A 12154-nucleotide genomic window follows, 5' to 3' on the forward strand; every position below is an offset into this window, starting at 1 on the left:
GGTTTTTGTAATTGTAGTTGCAAATTAACTCTCTCAAAGCTCAATTAAACGTACAAAATGTTTTGTACACTATCATAAATGGGAATTTGGTGTAACATCAGAAAATATACGTGAAAGGATATTTTACAAAGATAAATGCAAGCAGATAAATCAGTAAAATATAAGAAACGCAGTAGTTTTTTTTGCAAAGAGTCTGGCTTTTACGTAAATAATTTCCGTGTCGTCTAACCATATCCAATAGCTATAGCATAAACGTACAGTACTTGTCGGTATTCGCTTACTCTAAACACATAGTTATACTCGCAGAAGGGAGTTGCGGGGCGAGTTCAACGCACCGGATACGTCTGCTGCACACAGGTGCCGACGCGCTGTAACATTGACATAAATACGCATTCTATGCGTTACATGTAAAGACTGCACGTTTTTGCCTTTTATGCTCGTGCTGACATTATCTATGATTTCGGCCGTGTGGAAATAATATGTGTTTCCTTGGTACCATAGAGCAGCATAATGAGTATATTTGATGATATTTATGTCAAGTAAAACAACCGTTTTTGTTTAATGTAAGAAATTTAAAAGTTCATTCAAACGCCTCTTTGAATAAAGCTTGTTTATTTTTCGTAATCTGTTAATTCTTCAAAAGTTGAAAAGCGTCAAGTTGTTTCAATTAAAATATACCTAAGCAATAGCTAAACAAAAGCTTTAACAGATGTATCGAAGGTAGATAATGGATATTATTATTATAATTGGTAAATTACATTGGGTTTATGTAATTACTTTACCAAAAAATTTTTGTAACTTATAACTTGGCCTTTATAATTGTGCAATTTTGTTCATATTTACTTTCTATATACAGTCAATTATAACCGCAAGACCACGTTGGGCATTAGACTAATAATGAGCAAGGCGAGTTACATACGGAGATAATGTGGGTCATAATGTTTACATGTTGCACGAGGTCATATCGTATATAACTTACAATCTAGAGAAGTAATTGCACTATTTATGGCCATTACATTCTTGTACAGAGGAATTATGTTACGTGTGCAAAGCCCGATAAATCTTCGCGTGCATTAATCATAGAGTTGTCCTTTTTGCGCATAAACATTTGAAAGATGCACTTTGTAACACATATAAATATATTCGTTAATATCTGTCTTAGTGTGCAATACGACTACGTTCATGTATTGCTTCTATGTTAAATATATTCTTATATCCTTATTTGTGTTGTAAAAGAGAAAGTAGTTTGTTGTGACATCTTCTTTGTTAGCTAATCACTGTATTTCAAACTCGCTTAGGTTATAGTCTACGCTTTTGTTTGAAATAATCTTTTCTCACAAGATAATATTTCAATTAAAAGATCCTAATAGGTTTTAAGATTGAAATTCATATTTTGTTTTAAACTTGTCTGTTATAGGACTGGGATGCCTCTGTAGCAGGTTCAGAAGCTGGCCTGGAATCGGCTACGCTGTTAGCATTGGCCGCAGAGGCAGCGGAATGGAGAACAACTCAAGATGGTCAACGTATTCTCACAACAACGCCGTCGGTGCTCGGTGGATGTCGCGCCCAAGTTTACAGGGTCGCTGGTGCCACTCAATGGTACACTGCTGTTATTGTTGGTGTCAATGAACACACCGGCGTAAGTTTCGAATTTTATAATTCAATTAATTATTATATTTAGTAAAAAATACATTAAATATTTTCGGTATTTTACTAGCATAAGTTAATAAATATAGTCCATAACTTGAAAATTAATTAATGTATACATAAAGGCGTAAAAAAAACTTTAATAAGAAGCCATTAGCGGGCAACTCGTAATATTTACCTTTACAAAGTTGTCCTAATATATGAAACAAACAACAAAATAAAAAACAAGTTGATAAATACAGATTTATTAATATACAGATCAATTTCATATTAATTGCAAGATTGTGGCGAGAAGGGCTCCAAAAAGTAGATATAAGTACCTGTATATAACGAAGGAAACTCTACGAGACGAGCTGAAAAAAGGCACGCTTGGATAACTGTATAGGCATTCTACAACATAATTCCAAAGCGGGAAGTGGCTGAAACCAGTTTGGTTTATTGGACGCGATGGCATCCAGTAACGACGGTAGATATATAAGGGCACGTATTACTTATACCATCTTGTAAATGCCATAAGAAAGTTGTTAACAAGTTCAACTGTATACAAAAGAACGAAAATGCAGCTTTCCATCGTTTTTATTAATATCAATGTTGCCTTTATCACATTGAATTCAATTATCAATATGAAACAAGTTTTTGTATAGGATACAGTTTGTCGTAATTAAATCGATAGGCGTGGTCCTTCGTGTTACGGATATTGAATAGATCGTTACTCTCAAACTATATGAAGCAAAATATTATTACTTTTTATATATTTATTTGATATTCGCATTTTGTCTAGTTAATTATTTTTATTGAAATGATGATACATGTGTAGCTTGATAATGAATATTATGACCTTATCTACAATGTAACTTATTTCCCCTAACATCCTTGCAGGTGGGAGTCTCCCCTCAATTCCCTTTTAACGTTCACCCTTCTGCCAACTTCGCAAACAAACTTTGTTGCTTCGCGTTATTGAAACACTTTATTGTTTTTCTTTCATCGCTTCTTTGAGGAAGAGTCGAGTAAAAGTTTTTCGTGTGTATCGAATCTCGAAATAAACAACGTGGGGTTATGAATGAACGTCATATTATATTTCTTTCTTTTGTTTTGAAATTATTTTGTTAAGACTATATTTTAATCTTTTTTTTTCAATGATTTGTACTATTATTAAAATTATTATTATGTTTATTAATTGTTTTCAATTTGCCATACATTTATATATTTTAAAAGTTCTTTCAAGTCGAATAAATCTGTTCCTTTCTATGTATAACATATATACATATCACAATTTATGATGACAGTAGAAGTTCAAAATTATGTTTATGAAATTATACAAATTTGCCTTCAAACTCTTTAGAGAGTTGTCAAAACTTCGAAGTACTTCAATCTATCTTGAACTTCGCTATGTAATTACAGTTAAAAAGTTGAGACGTTAAACAAATTTATACTGCGAATTAGTGAGAAGCAAAGTTGGTTCGTCCGACGTCAAAGTTTTGAGTAACCTCCACGCTCGCCCTCCTCCCTGGTTACCGAAGTAACTTTCTTAAAGTTGTCGCTTTGTTTCTCGTAAGTTTGCGCTAAACTTTGTCTTTTGGCCTGAAGATATGTTTATCGACAACCTTGCGGTTCGGAATTATATTATTGTTTTGTTGCCTTCAACACGAGCTCTTATGGTAACCGGTTGACCTCTAATTGTATTTGTTTTTATTTTTTTAAGAAAATCCTATTCGATGTTGTTATTGTACCGTTTTAAGTGACAATGTAACTTAAAGATAATATATATAAATTTATAAATCGACTCGTATTTGACGTTCAAATTGGAGAACAAAATAGTATTATTTCGTTCTAATTTTGAATAAATGAAATATTAATAGTGCTGCCTTGAAACTGATTTATTTTAGTCAATACCCATACAGTAAACCTCCTTAAACTCTATCAATCAAATATATTTAGTTACTCGCACCGGCTCATGGAATTTGTTATTATTCGAATTTTAGACGATGAAATAACACAAAACAGGTACGCTTCTGTAATGTATTTACATTACTCTGCGGCGTGGGCGTGAGAAAGTTTTAATAGGAATTTAGATCTTGTTTACGTGTAAATACAAAACACCTGCCCAAGTTGCCTTTTCATTACAGAGAAAATATATATACCTCGAACTGCTCTTGTTATTGAAACCGAGAAAGCAAAAGTTATTTAACTAAATATTGCATTATTTTAAACAATGAAGTAATATATTATCTAATATAATATCATTTGATAGCTGAAATTGCTGCCAGCCAGAAGAATAGAATAAAGGGCTATTTATTTTTCGGTGTTATTATGTATTTGTTTGTGAATCTGTATTTATTTCTTTAACAGGAGCTCACTGTCACTGACGACACTGTTCTTGAGGAACATAGTGAAGACCCTGCCTTGGTTCAGATGAGACTCCTTGGTGACGGAGGTAAAGTAATAATTTAATATATACCTATTTCATTTATAGAATATTACTATTCTGTTATATAAGGTACACAGTCAAGTACAATAGTCTTACAGTCTACTTCTAGAAATAAAATGTATATAATAAAACATATAGAGCTCATATTTAATGGTTCTATTTCAGTTTTCTTGTACCTTACTTGGTGATAGAGCTTTTTACAAGCTCGTCCGGGTAGGTACCACACACTCTTCAGATATTCTACCGCAAAACAGCAGTGTTTAGTATTGATGAGTTCTAATTTAAAGGGTGAGTGGCCAACGTTATTAAAGGCACAAGTGACTTACGATGCCAATGTCCATGGGCGGCGGTGACCTCAAGTAGTCCATTTGACCGACCTATCTAGTGTAATAAAATAAAAATAAAAACTATTTTCGTAACGCAATTACCTTTTGATCTACAATAGAGGTCAACTCCATACCAGTGTTGATTTTGTGAGGCATAAAAAATAATATTAACACCATATTATAATTATTACGTGACATACTCAATATCAATATAGTGCGACGCAAAATATATCTTTACTCGAAGTCGTCACGTGTGCTGTGGCACGAGGGACGTTACGATTATACAAACATGCGTTTTGATTATGTAATCTAAACAACGTGTAACATGCTCTTAAACAAATGCACTAAAACACTATTTCGTTCTTCAAAATTATTTTATTTCATATGTACCTGATTTTTATAATTCATATAACATATATATAATATCGTTTATTACTTTCTGAATTCGCAATAAATAGAAGAAATAACCTAAGTTTTTTATTATTATAATAGCTTTTGTTTTAATGTAAATCATTTTACAACTTGTGTAATTTGTCAAATATAATATTATTGTATTGTATAACGTACTTTAAAATTAGAACACTATTAATTAAAGATTGAACCACACACTGGCCTTTTACATAAAAATATCAATAAGAATAAATATAGTGACATCTTATAATCGTAATAGGAGCTAGCCGAAGTGTAATTTAACTCCAATGTGTGCATAATTGGATGCATGAAGCCCCACAACGATGTAACGTAGTTTGCAACACAGGCAAATCCTTTGTTATAATACTGCGACATTATGAATATTATTAAACTTTCACTGTTTCATACCAACCGGTTATATGAACACCATTTACATGCATACTTTTATGTGGTAAATAAAAATTTTAATTATCAAATAATCAAATGTTTTAGATTTTATAAAGATTCTTTGTAGAGTTACTTTGGTCATTGCCACCGTAAGATTATGAACATTATAAATAAGACAAAATACAAAAAAGTGTTTAAAAATTTCTATCTGGATATTATAAGTAGATTTTTTTTTTCATTTTATAGGTAGGTAGACAGGTTAATGGGCCACCTGCTGGTCATAGGTATTGGCACTGTAACAAATATTAACCACACCTAATATAAACAATATGCCGCCAACTTTGGGAACTAAGATATTATGTTCTCAGTGCCTATTGTTACACAGGCTCGCTCACTCTTTAAACCGGAACACAACAATACTAATTATTGCTGTTTGGCAATAGAATATGTGATCAGTGGGTGATACCCTACCCAGACGGGTCTGCATAAAGCCCTAAAAATTAACATATTAGCAATCACTAATAGTCTTAAGACAAAATAACGGCATTACAGGCTTAGAGTGATAAAAAAATGTGTTTTCTTACAGTTATAGAATCTATAATGCGCGGGGAAGTTGTTGGTGTGATGCCTAGAAGATCTCGTTCTAACCTCCAAGTAAGTTATTTACATTAAATACTCTATTATAATAATAATTCTTCGCATAAATTCAAGTGGACGATAAGTATGCAAATCATTTATTTTAATAGTGTAACCGGTTATATAAATAGCTCGGAAACAAGTTCTTGTCTCGGGTCTGCTATATTACAAATAAATATTCATTTAATGTTTTGTTAAGATCTTTTTCATTCCCTAGCATTAAAAACTAGTTTGTTTATCCTTTACAACCAGGTCTAAAAAATTGTAAAAAGTAAACAGCCTTGATGTGGGTGTTAACTTGACTTAAAAAAACTGGAATTTGGATGATAACAGAACCCGTAATGGCTTTATATTTAGCCAAGGTGACTCAAGTTTAAATAATGTATTTAATTGCAATATTTTTTTGAAGGTAAGCATATATTTAATTTCCAATTGATTGTAAAATACAACTGAATAATTATGTTCGAATCCTCGTTTCTGGAACGTCAAGTGATTTCAGCAAAATGAGGTCTTTTAATTCGCTATAAATTGACTTGAAAGTAGAGGTGAGTGAATTATGATCACATACGCGCAAGTTTCTATTTAATTTTATTCGTTTATAGCGGCTCTTGGTGACGCATCTGCCGATTTTAACTTGAGCGCCGCCGCCGTGCCCTGTTCGGCTAAATATGGCAGAAATGACTAATAAATTAGTCCAGCTAGATATATCGAGATAGAACCAGAGTTTTAGTATTGTTAGATGTCGTGTACAATACTTGGATGACTTTAATTTTACTATTATTTGAATTATTTCTTGTATAATTCAATGCAAGCTAATATTTATTAGACGGATAAATTACAAATAAATACAAATACAATGTATATTAATTTCGTCAACTAGTAAAATTATTTTTTGTTAGAAATTGGTGTCACATATGGAGCTTACTGTAAACGATGAATTTCTGCAACAATGAACTCATTTAAATATTGGACTAGAAACAAGAGGGAACTTAGTTTGGATGTTCCGACAATGTTCTAAACTAATGTTAATCGTGGGGTGTTTGAGTTGGACGCAAGCGAATACTCCGCTTGAATACTTGGCTCGAAAACTTCTGTGAAAATCTAATTTAGATCGGCTGCTGGAAGAACACGTATATCAGATAATTAACTTTCAGTATGAGCTCATAAACATGTCTCGGTTTGTTATCCTTAGTTTGACGCAATTAGTCGAGTTTAATTTTTAATCAAAACATCTCAAAATATAGTTTTTGTTAACTATGCTACTGTAGTGCCACTTTGGTGGAAGGGTACTATTTATCTATTACCGATATTCAACTCCCGAGTGAACTAGTATAATTGCAATTGTATAAAGTTTATATGTAAAGTAGGTAACATTGGTTGAACAAATAATAATTATAATTTATATCATAGATATCATCGTGTCGTTCATGTTTACAGATGTGTTTATATTAAGTATTGGGCTTGGTTGTTAAATTTATTGTTTTAATATTTCCTCATACATATAACTTTTTTAGACCACACTTATAATTTCAAATGATATAATACCAGTGGAATGTAACTTTGATTGTTTTTTATGGGTTCAATAATCTCCGAAGGTTCGCAATTTTATTTTTATAGCTTGAAGCTAAGGATTACGTAGAACAAGGTCTTAACCTTCAAGACCGTCTGGCGTTCATATTGTTCGTATACATTTTCCTCGACGATATATAACCTTGAAATTCATAGCCTTATTAAGATTATATTATCACAAAATGTTTACAATTTTAAAGAGTGTATGTTGTTGGCTGTTACGTAACTGAAAGACTAAAAACATGCAACTAACAGAGTAATAACTATATTAAGTTTCGATAAAATGAATGTAGGTCAACCGTCATCTAAACATAAAGGCGAAATAGAAGGAAATTAAATCAAAGACAACTAACTGACAGTTACTGCGCAGTGAGACATAACATCTGTAGGGTGACATGTTCAAAGGGCGACATTGTACATTAAATTTAAAGTTTAAAGACACATTTTAGAATATCCTTGCTATGTATTATTATCCTGTGGAATTATTGATAGGTACAATATTTTATATCTTTATTTAGGCTTTTTGGTATCAACTGGAGGGTAAAAGGTTACATACTCTCTCATTCCTTTGTTATGTTTTCAATTCGTCAGAAACCCTCAACATTATATTCTTGGTTGAAATCATATATATATTTGAATTAAATTTATATATTGGTGACGTATATGCGTAATCATAGATGGTTTGAAACAGATACGTGTTATTTTTATTAGGTTTCTAGTTTTAAAACGTAGAATGCAAAGTTTTTAACAGGAAGATACATACCTAGCACATTCGGGGCATGCAATGTTCGATAGTGCTTTATTCGTATGCGTTCGTTGTTTCCTACTATAATTTAGTTCTATTCATGTGTGCCGATGTTATCGAATTATGCTTTTATGGAATACATATCATGCTGCTTGTGAATGTGGTCTATTACTTAAGCAAATTAGTAAACTTTAATCATACAAAAGATATCATTCATTAATTTATATGTTTAAATAATTACTAATAAAATATTTCGACTGATCTTTATCTTAATAGGTCTGCTGTGTCCGTTGATACCGCCTGTGAATCGTATATAAACGGTTTTTAGTTGGGTGACCTAGTTGGAATAATAATTTATTCTACAAGGTTTAAATACATGGCGTATAACTATGTATGGCTATTTCCAATCAACTTTATAATTGTAAAAAGTACGTTTATTCGTCGTGAATATGTCATCAACTTAAAAAAAAATATATCAAATTTTCACCCTTTTTAATTTCATTGTAAATTTAGCTGTACATAAATCTTTCGCAATAATGCGATTAAGCCGAACATCGCTATCCGAATTGACATGAGGGGTTGCGTTCTTCGCAATTTGTCTGGTTCAGCGACCCTCTTTGTAGAGAAGAGGCCTCGAGTTCAGAACTCATAAACAATTCATCTTATGAAATCTACGCGTAGCATGAGGATAACAGAAGCATTATAAATGTTCGGGACTATCGATTCACAAAGTACACTCAAACTAATCATCCACGCTTTACCCTTCAGCTGTGCTGGCATATTCCCCTCTCATTCGCATGTGAGCTCAATTCTATGCCTTAATCCAAGTCTGCCTATCCAGTGAAGATGTAAATGCGACTTTAGTAATTTCAGTTTAAAATAGCTTTTACATTGTATAAATACCACTTCAACGCATATGTATATGATAGTGAAATTGTGTTGATATAACATTTAAAAAAATAATTTCTTTCTCTTTCAGTCACTTAGTGTGAATTGAAACGGTGTAACGAATCATTTTTGCTTGGCAATCGTTTCGAACGTTTTAGTTTATAAAACTGCTAATGACTTTTTGCACATTATATTAGTCTCGGAAAAACCTGTGAGTCACGATGATTAAATTTAAAACAACTTTCAAACTTCAGTGTCTAGAAGTAAATTTTTAATTAATTATTTTAAACATCACTTCATTTTTAAGTAAATCATTATATTTTGTACTTTTATTTACACCAATTAATTATTTATAAAGAGAGCTAAATAATGCGATATGTAAGTAAACAAAGCAGAATTTTTAGAAGATCTCATTTCTGATTAATTGCCGGATTGTTTAATGATAATTAATTAATTAATAATATAAGACAATATACCTTTGTCTTTACGCTCTAAACAGTTATATACAAAGTTATATCGTTCGCAAACTCAGTATACATTTTCACAGAAACCATTTCAGTTGGACGAATGCCAAAACAACTTTTCATGTAGCAGCCAAATCTTATGAATAAATAATCAATTCACCTAAATTAGAAAGCACGTATTTATTATACATTCATACTATAATTTTATTTTATTTATACATGTAAAATTATTTCAAATCGAATAATTAATATACACATCCTTGTACCTACCAAATGATAATATGTAATTATGTACATTTACACGAATACTTAGTATAAAACAGTAAGGGTAATATATACTTTAGTAGTAGTAAAAGTTTTAAACTTAATTATTACCTACATTCGTTTGAAACTTTTAACTGTATCTGACAGAAACTGGACATCTCAGTTCAATGGCAAATAATTTGAAATCGATAGACGTTTAAATTGCGCAACCAGATCTGTGTACATTAGAATGCAGTAAGTTTCTCATAGCCGTGTACCGTGAGAGCCGTCGACTCACCGCTTGAATCGATTCAAACTTTTCCTATTACTGCGGAATTGGCTCCAGGCGTACTTGTTTACGTTGATGTATTCTCTTTGATTGTGTCTTCGCCCTATTAATATCGTCGTACCTACTTCTTTGTGGAAAGAATTTTTTTGCTATTGTTTTATCTTTGTTATGAACTCGATGAATACCTAATGATTTCTTAAGTTTTTGTTTCACAACAGTATTCTATATTACCATTATTTTAAACTTACGAAGACGGCGATATAACGTAAAGAATATAATAAATTGAAGATGTTCTTTATATCAGCTTTAACGTGGTTTTAATTTTATATTATGACATAATACAGTTATGACATTGCTAAGATATAAATATTTAAATCAATTAAAAATATTTCAACTTGTTCAGTATATATAATATAGCACTATTAATTATTTTAATCTTCACAATAGATTTAGTGAATGGCACGTAGTCAATGTCAACGACATGTTTTGTTGATTAATTAACTATAAACAGAGGAGAGCTTGCTAGGTACGTGTAATCGGTAAAGTTTGCAACAACATCGGCCGACTTTCCGGCTCTATCAGAGTTAGTTAATGCGAGTTCCCGTGCAGCGGATACGATATCGATCGCGACAAGTGCGGGATGCCGGGATTCGTCTGGCGCGCAATCCCCCAACCCATCCCCTTGGGACATCAAAAGGGTCTGTTTTAACGTGCCACTCATTACTTCGTTCTCGTTTTGTTTGAAGGTTAATATAAGTTTTGACCTGCATGACAGCTTATTTCAAGTTTTTGACAGCCACATGTCATTGCCTAGCGCCAATTTTAAAATTATTTTATACGATAAACCCTTCAATGTGATCAATGCTATCAAATAATTAGATTTAAATTGTTTTTAATAATATCTGGTCATTCATATCAGCTATTTAAAATATCATGCAGATAAGACTTTTGTTATTTTATTTTCTATAGTATAATTTAATTAAAAAAAAATACTTTATTGTAATATTATGATGACCTTACATTTGTCAAGATAATTGAATATGTAAATACTTTCACTTTTAACAAACATCCGTTGTTTATCAATATTGATAATCATAAATGTGTATAGCAACAAAAACGATGACCTTGCATGTGAGGAAGGTGCAATGTATGAGTGGAAGTGGGAAGTCTAATTAATTATGCAAGCCTGTGTCTGGTGGCCGGGCTCGCTCGGGCAGCCGGGCGGGGGCGTGACGCGCAGGGCCCTCCTCCCCCCGGCTCCAGTTTGCGCCATTCTCCCGCGCCGGCACGACTACGCTCGGTTACTCGTTGCTCGGAACGGTTTACGGAACGCATCTTACCTTTCACCGCACTAGCGTCACATGTTTCCAATTTTGAATGTTCCGCTTAGCGTTGTGAAGTGATTTTGGTGAATTGTGGCCATTGTGCAGCGAGGACGACGCCGGCGGTGTCCGTTACACATAATTATCTGTAAGCACCGGTCATTGACATTTATGATGTAGCGCACCTGCTAAATTTTTTGTACCATTTTTTATTACGTTTTCCTGTAGTAGTAAACCGTCTCACTGTTGCATTGTTTACTTTGTCAATGAAATAACCTCATTAAATATATATATTAGAGGTTTATCTTTGATATCAAATAGGTTCTGAAATTTATTATTTTAGTTATTATAAAAGATAACATTACTTATTTTCTTATCTGCAAATTGGACATCTCGGAAAACTAATTTGCATATAATAGCATGAGCATGACTGCCTAATATACTGATGGATAAACATTTTCACATATACATGTTATGCGCTCGCGTGCAACTATTTATGTACAAATTGAATACAAAGTAGCTACTGATAGCCACACCCCGATAACAGCTCTATCTCCCTTCCACCGTTGTTCAATATGTTTAACTATCTCTTATCGGACACAGATCACTGGACCGTTAATTCGATCAGCAATTAAGATACTTTTAAGGCATAAAAACTTGTACGTTAGTGACTATTGACTTCCGAATTAGATCAATCGAATTCATCATTAACCGACGCACGCACAAGTCTCCATATTGTTATTGTTATTACGTCGCCTTGGAAGGAAACGGCTTGTTTGACTCGCTTCGATGTTTGCTT

At 32.5% G+C, this 12154-nt stretch overlaps 1 protein-coding gene across 2 annotated transcripts in view; it reads left to right on the forward strand.

Annotated features, from left to right (window-relative positions):
- The window catches only part of LOC126772302 (lysine-specific demethylase 3B-like), a 137852-nt gene that overhangs the window by 38629 nt on the left and 87069 nt on the right, over positions 1–12154 (forward strand). For both annotated transcript variants that reach the window (XM_050492594.1, XM_050492595.1), the window contains exons 4-6: positions 1418–1639; positions 3997–4081; positions 5786–5853. In XM_050492594.1, coding sequence (XP_050348551.1) covers positions 1418–1639; positions 3997–4081; positions 5786–5853 — 375 coding nt within the window. The remainder of the gene's footprint in view (positions 1–1417; positions 1640–3996; positions 4082–5785; positions 5854–12154) is intronic.

The sequence above is a fragment of the Nymphalis io genome, chromosome 12 (genome assembly GCF_905147045.1).
Source record: "Nymphalis io chromosome 12, ilAglIoxx1.1, whole genome shotgun sequence".
Classification (NCBI taxonomy): Eukaryota; Metazoa; Arthropoda; class Insecta; order Lepidoptera; family Nymphalidae; genus Nymphalis; species Nymphalis io.